Genomic DNA, 16,175 nt, shown 5'->3' with positions numbered 1-16,175 from the left:
AGATTCCTGCATTGAGCAGGGGGTTGGACTCGATGGCCTTGTAGGCCCCTTCCAACTCTGCTATTCTATGATTCTGTTATTCTATACAAGGGAAGCAATTTGCTGAAGAGCAATGTGGAATTTTCCATCAGCTTCAGCATTGCGAATCAATTCCTCAAGTGCCTGGATACAGCTGAGGACTGTGGGATTAATAGGAAAGGTGCACCCAATAAAGATGCACTCACAAAATGGGGCGAAGGGGAGAGTTTGTGAAGGGACTTGTGCTTCCCTTAGGCTGCAGTCCTAAATACACTTAGTGGCAAGCGAGCCCCCTTGAACACGGGACTTAAATTTCCGAGTAAACGTCTTGCGCTTCTCCTTAAGTAGGGTTCTCAGCTAAAAGATTAAGGTCACCCCTGTGCCGTTCTCTCTCCTCCATGTAGGAGCAGCAAGAAGAGGCGAGGAAGCGCTGTGAAAACGCAGAGCCACGGCACGGAGAACTGTGGTGCGAGGTCTCCAAGGACATCAGTAACTGGCAGAGCAAGATTGGCGAGATCCTGGTGCTGGTGGCAGCCAAGATAAAGAATACTTTCTAGAGCGCCCGCTGTGTCGAACCATGTCTGGGACACGTGTGATGGGACCCAGCCTCTTTCCTCAAGCGCTCGGATGTTGGACGTCGTCTGCTCCAGCTGTAGCTTGTGTAAGGACTTTGAGGTTTCCTGGTCAGATTTAGAAGGAGAGCCAAGCATTCTCTCCGGCGCTTCTGTGCATTGTGCTGACAACAGCAAATTGCAAAATTAGCACCTGTATGGAAGAGTGCTTAATATGCCAGAACGTTCCAAAATTGTTAAGAACAGCAAGAACTTTTGGAGTGTTGGTTGGCAGGCATTTTTGCTTTTGCTTTTTTACAAAGTCCTGTTGTAATGAAAAGCTCCTGCAGACGGGCCATCCTTTTGAGCCTTTCGTCTTTCTAATATTCAATTTGTCTACTCTGTGTCTTGAACAGAACTATCTCCCGGTCATTTAGTAGCTTGCAACCCATAGAGCACACATTCTATTTTTCTACAATAAAATATAAAATGGCTTAAAACCAGTTGGTTATGGGGCTCCGCAGGGATCCCTTGGAAGTTATAGTTTTCCAAACTTGCTGAGGATGCTTTTTGTGAGGAATAGGCTAGGGATAACAAGGCTACAAGTTTCAGAGTTCCTCGTGAGAAACCATGAGATTGAAATCGCTGTAGGCTTACAGTGGACACCTAACCAGGTAGAGGCCTGGGAGGCTACAATTGCTCAAAGCTCCATCGAAGACGGTGGGAGGAATGGCAGCAGGAACAAAGTTGAAGATGTTGACTTTCAGGATGGGCTCAATTAGGAGTGCTCTACTCCGTCAGTTAGGACAGAACCTTGTCAAAATGCGTAGATGAGGTTTAGTTGCCCTGGCCTTCGATGAAATGAAAAATAAGTTGCGATATTTATCAGTTTAACTTTTTCTCTCTCTCCACAATTTTAAAAACAAGCGATGTCTTATAAGGAGAGAAATGCCACGAAATATTGAGCAGGAGTAGAGCAGGTGTCAAATGGACTTTAGAGAGATTAGGTTTAGCCATAGGGGTCCATGGCTGAAGTCTTGTGTGAAAATCTTCTCAGTGTAGATGGATATATTTAAAAATGCATTCCCAGCATGACTCCTTGTTCAGTTCCCTCTCACCCCCAGCACACCAAAGCCGTTCCCAGATCCCAATGCCAGTTAATGCAAAGTGTCTTTTGTGTATTAGGAGATATATCCATGTGCTTCTGCATGGCCTCTTGGTGAGGAAAAAACCCACACCCCTCTCTTAACCAATGATTGTACATAGTATGAAGCTGTAAAATACAATCCTGTTTTGTGGTAACTTTTTTGGCTCTGTTCTCATCTTCATGTGCTGACCCTTGCTTGAGGGATTAGGATAGTTGTTTGGATTTGACTTAAAATGTAGGTTGGGAATGGGGTGGGGGCCATAAGAAGAGAAGATAGAGGGGAGACATGAGAGCAGTCTTCAAATACTTAAAAGGTTGTCACACAGAGGAGGGTCAGGATCTCTTCTCGATCCTCCCAGAGTGTAGGACACGGAATAATGGGCTCAAGTTAAAGGAAGCCATATTCCAGCTGGACATCAGGAAAAACTTCCTGACTGTTAGAGCAGTACGACAATGGAACCAGTTACCTAGGGAGGTTGTGGGCTCTCCCACACTAGAGGCCTTCAAGAGGCAGCTGGACAAGCATCTGTCGGGGATGCTTTAGGTGGATTCCTGCATTGAGCAGGGGGTTGGACTCGATGGCCTTGTAGGCCCCTTCCAACTCTGCTATTCTATGATTCTATAAGAACTTCAGAAGAACCGTACTGGATCACACCAAGGGTCCATCTAGTCCAGCACTCTGTTCACACAGTAGCCAAGCAGCTGTCGACCAGGGACCAGCAAAGCAGGACAATATGACTGCAGCAGCACCCTCCCGTCCATGTTCTCCAACGACTGATGCATAGAGGCTTACTGCCTCTGATACTAGAGGTAGCACATAGCCATCAGGACTGGTAGCCATTGACAGCCTTCTCCTCCAGGAATTTATCCAACCCTCCTTTAAAGCCATCCAAATTGGTGGCCATCACCACATCTTGTACTAGTGAATTTCATAGTTTAACTTCTGCGCTGTGTGAAGAAGTTCTCCCTTTGATCTGCCCTGAATCCATTTGTCGTTGAAAGCACCTTCAGTGGGACAGGGAGACACAGATGCTCAGCCATGCCGTAGACCTACATTGTGGCATCTGCAACATCTTCCTTGTTTCTTCTCTTTAAACTCTTCTCTTAGGGTGTAACCCTATGCTTATTCAGACACAAAAGTCCTACATTAGATTCCTGCATTGAGCAGGGGGTTGGACTCGATGGCCTTGTAGGCCCCTTCCAACTCTGCTATTCTAGGATTCTATTATTCTGCCAACGCTACTGGCTAGGGAATGCTGGAAGTGGTGGAATTTTTCTGTCTAAACATGCATAGGATGTGTACCAATGGCAATACCATATTTCAAGCAAGCTAAGGCTGAACAGCCAAGGCAAACCAAAATACTAACTTATTTATTTATTTATTTCATTTTTATACCGCCCAATAGCCGTAGCTCTCTGGGCGGTTCACAAAAAAACTTCAGCAAATAACTGGGCTCTTTCTCCCCCTAATTTATTTTGCGGGGGGGGGGTTGAGGGAGGGGGAGTTTTTAGGCAAATTTATGCAATGTCAAAGCCCCACCACCACCATTTTATATAGCGTCAGAAATTTGGGAGTACAAAATCACAACTCGTAGGGGGAAATCTTGAAAAAATGGTTCCCGGAAAGACAATTGTGTGCAAAATAAAGGAACAATTGTGTGCTTGGCAATTGTGTGCAAAATAAAGGAACAAACGCCTCTCATCCTTCCGGCGTGGAGAAAAGCTTGCCAACGTGTAGGCCAGCCTATAGAGCAGCCTTCCTCAACCTGGGGCGCTCCAGATGTGTTGGACTACATCTCCCAGAATGCCCCAGCCGGCTGGCTGGGGCATTCTGGGAGTTGTAGTCCAACACATCTGGAGTGCCCCAGGTTGAGGAAGGCTGCTATAGAGCCAGTATCAGAGGCAGTAAGCCCGTATACACGCCAGTTGCCGGGGAACATGGTTGGGAGTGTGCTTTTGCACTCATGTCCTGCTTGTGGTTCTCTGGTCAACAGCTGTTTGGCCACTGTGTGAGTGGAGTGCTAGATGGGCCCTTGGTCTGATCCAGCAGGGATCTTCTTACATTCTTCCTCAACCTGGTGCCTTCCAGATGTTTCGAAGTACAGCTCCCATCAGCCCCATCCAGATTGGGCCATGGTCAGGGGTGACGGGAGTTGTGGTCTGAAACACGTGGAGGGCACCAGTTGGGGAAGGCCGGTGTAGTCCGCATTGGGTGACCTCAATTGCCAGGGTAGAGCAGGTTGATTTGCGACTACAGGAGTTAAGTAGATAGAACTTGAGTACCACGCGTGGTTCTTCGGCCCTCCTGCTGGGCTGCTCTTGAGTTTCTCCTCTTGGACATTCTTTGCGTCAAAGCTTCAATATGGCAGTGTGGTCTCAAACCCCAAGCCTTTTTCTCTAGCGGAGTTTCGTTTAAAATCTTTCTGTTCTGGTTTTTGAAAGAGAGTTTTATTTACCTCCAGCCTCCTCTGCTGGTGGGAAGGGGGAGCTGCACTTTCCCACAGTATGGTCTCCGTCACTCTGTGTGTGTCGGTGCTTTCTTGTGAAGGACTTGAAGCCTGTGTTGAGCTGGACAACACAGGATCCTGCCTTTAGCATCCTTTTGTGTTGAAATTCCAACATATATCGAGGGCCAAATCATAGGCAGGGCAATGAATCAATCTAACAATAGGCTAAATTACTTTTTTGATTTATTTCTCTACCAACCTTTAGCCAAACCTCACCAATAAATAGGCTAACGAAGGGGTGGGTAACTCTTCCAGCCCTGGCAGACGCCTTGTGTCGTGGGATGCTCCCCGGCAGGGACTGGATCACCCCCTGATGTCAATGGAGTTGTTTTCTCTGTGCACAGAAGCGATTTCTCTGTGCTTGTCCGTGCATGGAGCAAAGGAGTTCCTTTCTCTAGTTCCCTAATAGCAGGTTTCCCCTGTCAGCGTTAGAGAGGCTTTCACTAGCCTGATAAGAGGAGCTGGGACAGATGTTCCCCATTCCTGGGCTAAAGTGGGGTGACCCTATGGAAAGGAGGACAGGGCTCCTGTATCTCTTAACAGTTGTATCAAAAAGAGGATTTCAGCAGGTGTCATTTGTAGGCATGCAGCATCTGGTGAAATCCCTTCTTCATCACAACAGTGAAAGCTGCAGGAGCCATGCCTAGTGTGACCAGATACAAAAGAGGGCAAGGCTCCTGCAGCTTTGACTGTTGTGATGAAGAGGGAATTTCACCAGGTGCTGCCTGTATCCAAATGCCAACTGCTGAAACTCCTTTTTCTATACAACTGTTAAAGATGCAGGCGCCCAGTCCTCCTTTCCATAGGGTCACCCTACACACGTACAGCTAGATTCCAGATTCCAGAGCAGTGAACATAGGTATAAACAGTAAAAGAAATAAGATGAAAAAATAGGGTGACCATATGAAAGGAGGACAGGGCTCCTGTATCTTTAACAGTTGCATAGAAAGGGGAATTTCAGCAGGTGTCATTTGTATATATGGGGAACCTGGTGGAGTTCCCTCTTCATCACAACAGTGAAAAGCTGCAGGAGCTATGCTAGAGTGACTAGATACAAAAGAGGGCAAGACTCCTGCAGCTTTAACTGTTGAAATTCCCTTTTCTGTGATTGTTAAAGATACAGGAGCCCTGTCCTCCTTTCCCTAGCGTCACCCTAGCCTAAGGGATAATGTTGGCTTCTAATCATTGACACATTTCCAAAGCTTGGGCCAACGGAGCCCAGTTCTATTGCTGTGGCAAGCTGCACTGCATTTCTTGAATTGTGGCTCAGTTTGAAACAATGCATTCCTAAAAAAGAAAAGGAAAAATAGTAACATCGTTGAGTATCGTCCCGCAACTATAGATTCAGCTACTGAGTTTACGGACACATGCACATATATTCCATCTCCCTATCCTCTGCAATGAATTCACTGGAGTTTTAGGAACATAGGAATCTCTTTTACAATGAGTCAGACCAGCCTGTCAATATTGTCTGTACTGACTGGCAGCAGCTTTTCAACGTCTTGAACAGGAGCCCCGTCTAGAGCTGGTAGGGACTGAACCAGAGACCTTTTGCACACCCATCGTGCCCTCTGCCACTGTTCTTCAGATGCTTCTTAGGTCCTTTTTTTGTTATCACTTTTACCGTGAGAGTCTCTCTCTCCTTTTTTGCCCTCTGCCACTGAGCTGCAGCTGTTGCTCATGGCCACGTGATCACCACAGGGCAGGCCTTCAAAACAAAGCCATGCGAGACCGCACAAACCCAAATAACATCGGAGCATTTTTGCCGACATCCAGAGCGAAGGGAGCCATTTCCCCTGTAACGCTCTGGATCGTCATTAGCATGCAGAGATGTAGAAATGCGAGTGGTTGTCAATTTGAACAATGTTCGTGGCTCTCAAGTGGCTAGGAAACCATTCCCAGAAACCACAGCAGGACTGAACTGGGCATGTTTAGCCTGGAGAAGAGAAGATTGAGGGGAGACATGAGAGCACTCTTCAAAGACTTAAAAGGTTGTCACACAGAGGAGGGCCAGGATCTCTTCCCGATCCTCCCAGAGTGCAGGACACGGAATAACAGGCTCAAGTTAAAGGAAGCCAGATTCCAGCTGGACATCAGGAAAAACTTCCTGACTGTTAGAGCAGTACGACAATGAAACCAGTTACCTAGGGAGGTTGTGGCCTCTCCCACACTAGAGGCAGCTGGACAACCCTCTGTCAGGGATGCTTTAGGGTGGATTCCTGCATTGAGCAGGGGGTTGGACTCGATGGCCTTGTAGGCCCCTTCCAACTCTGCTATTCTATGATTCTATGAAGCCATGTGAAAGATCCTCACCCACTTCGCCAATTCAGTGGCGTATAAATGTATTTATTTATTTATTTATTACATTTCTATACCGAAGCTCTCTGGGCAGTTCACAAAACTAAGGGATTGTTTTGGCATGGCCCATTCTAGGACCTCAGAAGGCCTTTGCTGAAATCTAAGGAGGGTGGAAGCTTTTCATGGGATTAGGGGGGAATGACTTGCAGATCTCTTAAGCTAGTTTTCCCCAACTTGATGCCCTCTACATGTTTTGGACTTCAACTCCCATCAGCCCCTGCCAGCATGGGCAGTGGTCAGGAATGCTGGGAGTCATCATCCAAAACATGGAGAGCACCAGGTTGTGGAAGTCAGTGTTAAGTTTTATGATAATATACCATGAGAATAGGGATTTCTTTTTAAAATAAACCCCACAATTATTCAATTTTCTCCAGACAGCAATTATAATTCACCTGGTATTCTTTTCACCTTTTTTGTGGACATCTTATACACTGCTGAAATCAAAGCTGAAGGTTCAGAGGTAGCTGCGTACCCCCAAATAGGCAGCAGCCGGAGTGGCTGAGCCCCAGGGATAATGAGCGGTGTAATCGAAAACATCTGGAGGTCACAAGGTTGGGGTAGGGTGCTCCAGAGTTTTAGATGGGAGGCTTCGCACGCCCCTGTGTGGAGATGCCAGAGATGGAAGCTGGGCTTTTCTCCATCCAAAGCAGCTACACTCCCCCTGAAATGACATCGTAACATAAGTGCCTTGCTGGATCAGACCGAGGGTCCATCTAGTCCAGCACTCTGTTCCCATAGTTGCTAACCAGCTGTCGACCAGGGACCAACAAGCAGGATATGGTGCAACGGCACCCTCCCACCCATGTTCCCCAGCAACTGGTGCACAGATACTGGAGGAAGCACACAACCATCAGGGCTGGTAGACGCGAATCACCTTCTCTACCATTTCCCATAAAGTGATTATGATTACTCTGCCTTCAAAAATACTGTTGCGCCCTGCTTCCCAGGAAGACCGACAGATCGGACCCCACAGGTTGGTGTGTGTGTTACCCTGTTGCTTGTAAGCCACTTTGGGGTTAATGGGATTGAAAGATGGGATATAAACTTTTTTTAAAAAAAACCACTTAATTCGGAACTAAACAACCCACTGAATGTCGGGTCAAGGTGCTCCACCTATTTGGTCTGCCTTAATACAGACATTTAGCAATAAATTCACAGCTGACTTTCTTTAAAGAGTTACTCTTTCTACAAGTTAACATAGGATAGTAGAGTTGGAAGGGGCCTATAAGGGGCCCATCGAGTCCAGCCGTAACGGCTTCTCTGTTCGGTATTACACACTTTTTGGGTTGCCTGCCTCCAGGGCCGGTGCCAGACTATTTTGCGCCCTAGGCAAAGTGAGCTACTTTCACCCCCACCCACCCCCCAAAATGCCAACTTTCATTTTTAAGAACGTATGTTTCCTGGAAAAAATAAGAAGCACAAAACTTGAAACTGCTAAATTAATTTTAAATTGTAAGAAATACGTCATGCCAATTATAGCAAACAAATTGGAAAGGAACGTCTATGGGTCTAAAATGCATTATTTAATAGGAATATCACCTCCAAATCATCCCCCCCCAACTCACACGCGTGTGCACACACACTCAGCATCACTCACTCCAAACAAACACGCATGAACACATGCATTCACTCAAAGACTCTATGCACCCCATTCACCTATACATTCTCTTTTCTGGGCGCATTCTGGAAGTCCAAACATGGAGCTGCGCCACCCCACCCCAGCGTCCCTGGCTTCGCTTCAGCTGGGCGGGTGCGGGGCGCCATCTTGCCTGCCCAGGCCCAGCTGAATCCTTGGGCTGACCCGGCTCACAGCCAACACATGTGAGTGCTGCGCTGTGCCCGGCGCCCCTCTTAGCTTGGTGCTCTAGGCGGCCGCCTGAGTGGCCTCTATGGTAGCACCGGCCCTGCCTGCCTCTTTTCCCCTTGCAATTCTCCTTCAGTGAAGAAGTGAGCTGTCTGTTGCAATTTGGACAGAAGGGGGCAACGCTGAGCTGTCCACTACCTTTCTGAGGCATGTTTTTCCCCCTCTTCCCAGAAATCCATAGGCGTATAGTTCTGTGATCCGTGTTACATGCAATTATAATGATTTTAAAAGCTCAAAGCCTCCCAACAGCCAGTTAAACAAAGGTCTATCATCCTGTTCCTGTGACCACCAGCCCAGTGGTTGTGAATCCATACTTGAACGTGGGACAAGAGCTGGGCCGGGCCAGGCCATATTGAAATGTGTGTGCCAGATTCTAGGCCGTCCTCTGGAAGGGATGGGTGACCTTCATTGTGGTTGCATAGGTTCTGCAGAAGGCCTGGAAATCAGTTCCTGTTCTACCTGCCCTGTGTGTGTGTGTGTGTGTGTGAGAGAGAGAGAGAGAGAGAGAGAGAGAGAGAGAGAGAGAGAACACTCTCTCACACGCACACCCTTCTATGTGTAGTTTGAAAAACATTCCGAAAAATTCACAGAAAGCCCTTCATCAGGAAAAACTGGACATCAGGAAAAACTGGACATCAGGAAAAACTTCCTGACTGTTAGAGCAGAATGACAATGGAACCAGTTACCTAGGGAGGTTGTGGGCTCTCCCACACTAGAGGCATTCAAGAGGCAGCTGGACAACCATCTGTCAGGGATGCTTTAGGGTGGATTCCTGCATTGAGCAGGGGGTTGGACTCGATGGCCTTGTAGGCCCCTTCCAACAGGCAGAGAAAGGGTTGAGCCATCTCCCCCTTCTGCTGCTATTTTGCTCCCAATTACCCCTTCAGTTGCTGCTTTTCAGATTTTAAAAGAATCTGGTCAGGAGCCTCTCTTCTTTTTTGTTTTCCCTTCATCTGTGCATCGTGGAATTTGGCCTGGACCGGGCGGTGGCGGGGCCGCGGCCATCGTTGGGGGAGAAACAATGTCACCGGGCGTCTGCGGAGGGATGAGGGCATGGAAAGCAAAGACGGAAGGAAGGAAAGAGCAGAGGAAAAAGCCTGCGGGAGGGGTGAAGTAGGAGAGGGAATCGCAGCAAAACAACCGGAAGAAGGAAACTGGAAGGGGGGAGTCACACAAAAATAGCAGCGAAGAGAGGTGGCAGCAAAGGAGTTTCCTCCCTGATCAGCCATTTAGGGATAGGGGGTGGAGGCGGGCGGGGGCGTGTGTGTGTGTTTCCTCAGGAAGGCCCAGGAAGAAGGCCTTCCAAGGCCTTTGCATCCACCTGGTTTTTTCGTAGTCACTGGAAAGCCCCTTTTCAGTGTAACCACATCTGGAATACGGCATGTCATTCTCAAAAGAGAGATTGCAGAGCTGGGGGGGTGGGGTGGAATGCAGAAAAGGCCATTTCCAGGCAGGCTTGAACCATAACATGAGCGTCTCGCTCACTTTGGCCATCTGGAAACATTTGCTCTGGGGGTACCTTTTCGAGGCGCACCTGCTCTTCGCTGGTTATGCATCGCCATCCAGATGGATTGCAGAGAGAGGTGTGTGTGTGTTTGTATTTATTTAAAGCATTCTTCTCCTGCTTCTCGGCCAAAAAAGGCTCCCAGAGTGGCCTACATGCAATCAATAAAATCAAGGCAGTTCCAGCCCACAGAATTACAATCTAAAAAGTCACAACATAAGAGGGGGAAAGGATCGGGAGGGCAGAGGAAAAAATGAGCGTCAAAAAAGCAAGTATATTGGCTGGTGGATGGGATCAACTTTGTGGGCCCTCTTCCAGGGACTTTTAGCAGATGGCTTCCAAGCTGCCATCTCTTTTCCCCTTCCGTCTTTGTTGCCGGCCTGACAAAATCCTTTTCTCAGCTTCCCAGGCCTCCTAGAACTCTGGCTGTAACTCTGCTGCCATGACTTTTATGTTTTATAGTTGAGCTGTTTTGTTTCCCTGTTTGTTTGTGATGCTGTTGTTTGTATTTACTTGAGGGAGTTATACCCTGCCCTCCAATAACATTTCCAAATAAAACTTTTTAGGCGATTTGTTAGGCACTACGGGAGGGTTTTTTTTTTTTTAAAAAAAAAAACATCAACAGCTAAAGGACAGCATAAACATTTCTAAATAAAAATAAACTGCCCTGACTTTGAAAAGAGATGTTACGTTAGATGGCCGCTGTGCTTCACCACCCAGCTTTATAATTCTACAAAGGCATGGCGCAGAAGTAGCGGTGAAGACTTCATGTCTCTGCAAAAAGTCCTGTTTTTGACGCCGGTCAGAGGGAGTCCATCTGTTGTCCCTTCCCTGGCTCCAGACAGACAAGAGGAATTCCGTTCAGGATGGGGCGGGATGGGACAGGCCAAGAGAGGGCAGGGAGGCAGGTGTGTGAACAAAGGAAAGGCGGAGAGAATCCATTGGGCTCCACCTGAAAAAAATGTCAGTTTGGATCAGGGCCTATTTAGGTTGACCATATGAAAAGGAGGACAGGGCTCCTGTATTTTTAACAGTTGTATTGAAAAGGGAATTTCAGCAGGTGTCATTTGTATATAAGGAGAACCTGGTGAAATTTCCTCTTCATCACAACACTTAAAGTTGCAGGTGCTCTGCTCTCTTTTAAATCTGGTCACAGTATTTTTATTTATTTATTTATTTATTTATCATACTTATACCCCGCTCCTCAGCCAAAAAAGGCTCTCGGAGCGGCTTACACTTAGCAAAAAAGACAGTCCTGCAGCTTTAACTATTGTGATGAAGCGGGAATTTCCCCAGGTTCTCCATATATACAAATGACTCCTGCTGAAATCCACTTTTATATGCAACTGTTAAAGATACAGGAGCCCTGTCGTCCTTTTCATAGGGTCACCCTAAGCCTATTGCAGGCTGAGAGCAACCCCATTACCCACACTGTGCTGCGTTCTTTATAGGTACGTTGTTCGTTGAATCTCTTCTTTTAACAACTGAATTCAAACTCCATACAGGTGCGGCTAATGACACCCCTGGTTTATTAACGGGGTTCTAGACAGTTCTGTGGGAGGGCTCTTAAAGCAGCAGGTTTTCTCCTAGACTAGCCTTTCTCAGCCCGGTGCCCTCCACATATGCTGGACTACAACACCCAACGTTTCTGACCATTGGCCATATTGGCCGGGGATGATGCTGCTGATTGATGATTTACAATATTTATATACGGCTCAATTATTTAATACAGATTCCAGAGCAGTGAACATAGGTATAAACAGTAAAAGATAGAAGATGAAAAAATAGGGTGACCCTATGAAAAGGAGGACAGGGCTCCTGTATCTTTAACAGTTGCATAGAAAGGGGAATTTCAGCAGGTGTCATTTGTATATATGGAGAACCTGGTGGAATTCCCTCTTCATCACAACAGTTAAAGCTGCAGGAGCTATACTAGCATGACCAGATTTTAAAGAGGGCAGGGCCCCTGCAGCTTTCACTGCTGTGATGAACAGGGAATTTCACCCCAGTTCTCCATATATACAAATGACACCTGCTGAAATTCCCTTTTCAATACAACTGTTAAAGATACAGGAGCCCTGTCCTCCTTTTCATATGGTCACCCTAGAAAAAAGCAAATAAAATTGTTCAATTTACAAACAAAGGAACCAGAAAAACTGTGGCTGGTCAGTTGAGGAAGGCTTCCCGAAACAGAGTTGTCTTCCTGAGGTGGTGCCTAGTGGAAGCAGCCTAGTGGTGGTGTCTGCCTGACCTCCAGAGGCAGGGAGTTCCACAGACAAGGAGCCACTACACTAAATGCTCTTCTGGTGGATTCCAGTTGGGCCACATGGAGTCGACATGAAACCATCAGGAGCACGCCCTCCGACAACCTCAGTGAGTGGGCAGGATGGTAAGGGAGAAGGCGCGGGAGTAGATCCAAACTTAGTCATACTTAGAGAGGGAAAAAAGGAAAGGAACCTCTCGTGCAAAGCACTTGAGTCATTGCTGACTCCTAGAGGGACGCCTGCTTTCGCTGACGTTTTCTTGGCAGACTTTGTAGCGGGGTGGTTTGCTATTGCCTTCCCCAGTCGTGGTTACCTTTCCCCCAGCTAGCTGGGTACTCATTTTACTGACCTCGGGAGGATGGAAGGCTGAGTCGACCTGAGCCGGCTGCCTGAGAACCAGCTTCCACTGGGATCGAACTCAGGCCGTGGGGAGAGTTTCGGCTGCAGTAACTGCCGCTTACCACTCTGCTCCACACGTGGCTCTCATACTTAGAGAAGACCCACTGAAATCAATGAGACTTCATTCAGGCACAACTCACTCAGGTCCCATAAATTTCAATGAGTCTTTTCGAATTATGACCCAGTCTGGATCCAATCCCAAAACATCTAGAGGGTGCCAGGTTGGGGGAAGCTGTCCTAGCCCAAGGGAAGAGAGTGAGGCAGAAGTTGGAAGAGGCCAGTGCACAGTGAATTCACCCTGTGTGAACGCCAGACTCTGTCCCGGATCAAGGAGCAGTGGGGCACTTCTACACCCGGAACGCCCACAGTGCCGCCTTCTGACACACCTGCCAGGAGCATTTGAACACATGTCATATGATGTGTTCGTTGGGATGTTGTCCATCTAACCAGGTCAGACATCAGCTGGATATGAAGAATAGTTAACTGCGTTTTATTTCTCATAAACTATCGATACAGTTCTGGGCGCTGCGGCAGAGAGCACTATTATGCTATAATTCCAGAAGATTTTGCTGGACTGTGTTCTCGTTAGGTGAATGGTTATTATTTAAGGTGACCCTATGGAAAGGAGGACAGGGCTCCTGGATCTTTAACAGTTGTATAGAAAAATTTCAGCAGGTGGCATTTGTATGTATGCTGCACCTGGTAAAATTCCCTCTTTGTCACAACTGTTAAAGATCCAGGAGCCCTGTCCTCCTTTCCATACGGTCACCCTGTTGTTATTGTTATGGGGAAGGACAGCCACTTTGAGCATAATCCTTTAGAGCGCTTGGAAACATGACCTTGTGTCCATTTTCATCTCACCTGTCTGTGCCCCCAAGTGGTCAAATAGAGTGCCGGACTAGATGGACCCTTGCATGGCACTTCTTATGACATGGAGAAAGGGGGGGGGGAACGTCACAACAGGCTCCCCATGGGATGAACCCACCGCTTTCTCCTGGCCGTGCCCTTTTGCTAAAGCAAACATACAGATGGGCTAATCAAACGCTGATTCAGCCCCCAAAGAATGTGGAAAGAGGGCAGTCCAGAGCAGCAGGGCGCCATCTCTACACGTGGAAAGTCTATTTCAATCCTTGGTCTCCAGTTAGCAGGATCAAGGAACCAGTGATGGGAGAGAGCCGGAGAAGGGCTGCAGGTCAGAATAAATACTTGGATAGGTTGATCAGGGAACTTCCTATGCCCATGTACAAATCAGACCGGACTTTTCCGTTACTCCAGAGGAGACACATAGAACCAAAGTATGCAACTGCGAGGACACAGACTTCAGCTCAATGTTAGTAGAAACCTCCTAATTGCAAGAGTTCTTCGACAGAAGAACAAATTGCCTCTGGAAACGATGGGATCTTTTTCACTCAGTGGAGGCTGGTGGCTCCGATGTCAATGGGGCGGTAAATCTGCTTAGGGGGTGGAGTATCCCTTGCTCAACATGTGGAGCACCTTTAGGGTCAGGACTGGTTCTGACTGAGACCCCCAAGCCAATTCACCGCCCCACTGACATTGGAGCCACCAGCCTCCGTTGCAGGGTTCGCCCTACCGTTAGGCAGAGTGAAGCCGTTGCCTCAGGTGGTAGATTCTGGGACGCGGCGGCAGCGAGGTATGGGAGGAGAAATTTGTGGGCCGTGCAGCCTGCCCTGTGCTCCTCAGCTAGCCCGCTGCCTTCAGGTATGGGGGAGAAGGCTGCCCCGTTTCCAATGTTGAAGAAAGACTCAACTTTCAGTCCATCCAGCTTTTGTACCCTCGGGTTTGAAAATGTATCGCAGCAGTAACACCAAGAAACACTCTTCCTGGCAGACACCAACTGAAAGCCGTCCCCCTATCCCACCCCAAAGTCCCGGGGAAGGATGCTGCATTATCAAGTAGGATCATTTCCAGTTAAGTTCTGGGGTGAAAAATATCCTCGCTGGTTTCGGCACCTGCCATTGGGGCTGGGGGTGGCAAAATATACAGTTCCGTACATTGCATCAGACCTTGGCAAAGGCGAGGAATAGATATTGTAACTACATAAAGGGTGGCATCTCTGTGCCAAGCTGTGGTAGACACGTCTTTAAGCCTACATGGCCACAAAAGTCTCTGTACAGTTATAGGAACATAGGAAGCTACCTTATATCAAGTCATACTATTGGTCCAGCTAGCCCAGTATTGTCAATGCTGATTGGTTGTGGCTGTCCAGGGTTTCCGGGAGGAGTTTTTTCTCCCCAGCCCTACCTGGAGGTGCCAGGACTCGAACCTGGGACCTTCTACATGCAACTGAGTTACAACCAACAGTAGATGCATCCTGTGAGGGACAGCCTCCATACCACAGAGCTTGTATTACCTCCGAATACCATAGGGCAGCTTTCTGCAATGGCCATGCTGGCTGGGCATGATGGGAGTTGCAGTCCAACACGTCTGGAAGGTCCCAGGTCAAGGCCTCCTGAGGACCTCTGTGGTTTCAGGCGTCCATCCTCCGTTGGACCCACTGCAAGATGGCTTCCCCCGCTTCCCCGCCCTCCACATCACCTCCTGCTTTGAAAGGGGACGGGTTGTTTTCCAAGCGGAGAATGTTTTTCCAAGTCAGCGCTGGTGTTCCTCTTGTCAGGCTCTGAACAATATTTTATTCTGGCAATTAGCAAAACAAACACAGGCTGCTCGGGTCTGTTTGTGATTACTCGCCCTAACGATTCCCCGGCCCCGGCGCTCGGGAATTCTCTCTCGCCCGGCGTCAGGCCAAGCGGAGGGGACACACAGTTGCTCAAGACGCCTTCCAGGAGCTGTTCGGCTTCCAGCGGTGGCTTCTGGCTCCACCCGGGGAGCAGAAAGGCCCAGAACTCCCGCGGCGCAGAGAGGGCGCCAATTTGTCTTTTCGGACTCATCCCTGGGGTGCCGGGCAAGCGTGGGAAGCTTCCCTCCCCACCGTGGCATCATCTCCATGGCAAGAGAACGGGCAAAAACAACAACAACTAAGGCGGCGTTGACCAAAGCTCTTCGGTCTAAACGCCAGACACAAACCATCAAGAGCCAAGGCACATGGTTCCCAGATGTCTCTGCCTGTCCAAGTCACTGTTCTCTCCCCAAAGAAATGACCCGTACAGACTAGGGCTGTGCCCTGCTTCTCCTCGGACCAGAGAAGCAGAAGCGGATCGGGGTGCTTCGCCTCCCCTTAAGGCGGAGGCGAAGAGGATCGGGGGAGCAGAGGAGCGGATCAAGGTGAAGGCGGATCTTTCACCTCGATCCGGAGCTCCGCAAAAAAGGTAAGGGGGGTTTACTTGGCCCTGCCACTGCTGCCCGTGCAGTGACGGCAGCAGAGCCAGGTAAGGGGGCAAGGGGGAGAGGGGTCTTACCTGGTCCATCGCGGCCCGTCGCCAGCTTCACTAGAGCCCGCGGCTCAACCCGGAAGTGTAGGCCGCAAGCGGGGCCTACAGTTCCTGGTTGAGCCGCGGGCTCTAGTGAAGCTTGCGACGGATGCAGGTAAGGGGGAGGAGGGCCTTACCTGGTGCCGTCTCCCACCGCTGCGGAGCTCCGATTCG

General features: G+C 48.6%; 1 protein-coding gene across 1 annotated transcript in view; it reads left to right on the top strand.

The window, feature by feature from the left end:
* PRPF6 (pre-mRNA processing factor 6) overlaps nucleotides 1–1,871 on the top strand; it is a 46,910-nt gene extending 45,039 nt beyond the window's left edge. Inside the window, exon 21 of the mRNA XM_063147312.1 lies at nucleotides 423–1,871. Within this exon, the coding sequence (XP_063003382.1) occupies nucleotides 423–575 (153 nt within the window). The 3' untranslated portion in view covers nucleotides 576–1,871. The remainder of the gene's footprint in view (nucleotides 1–422) is intronic.
* Nucleotides 1,872–16,175: the final 14,304 nt, after the last annotated feature.

The sequence above is a fragment of the Elgaria multicarinata genome, chromosome 1 (genome assembly GCF_023053635.1).
Source record: "Elgaria multicarinata webbii isolate HBS135686 ecotype San Diego chromosome 1, rElgMul1.1.pri, whole genome shotgun sequence".
Taxonomy (NCBI): Eukaryota; Metazoa; Chordata; class Lepidosauria; order Squamata; family Anguidae; genus Elgaria; species Elgaria multicarinata.
This window is presented reverse-complemented; position numbering and strand designations above follow the sequence as displayed.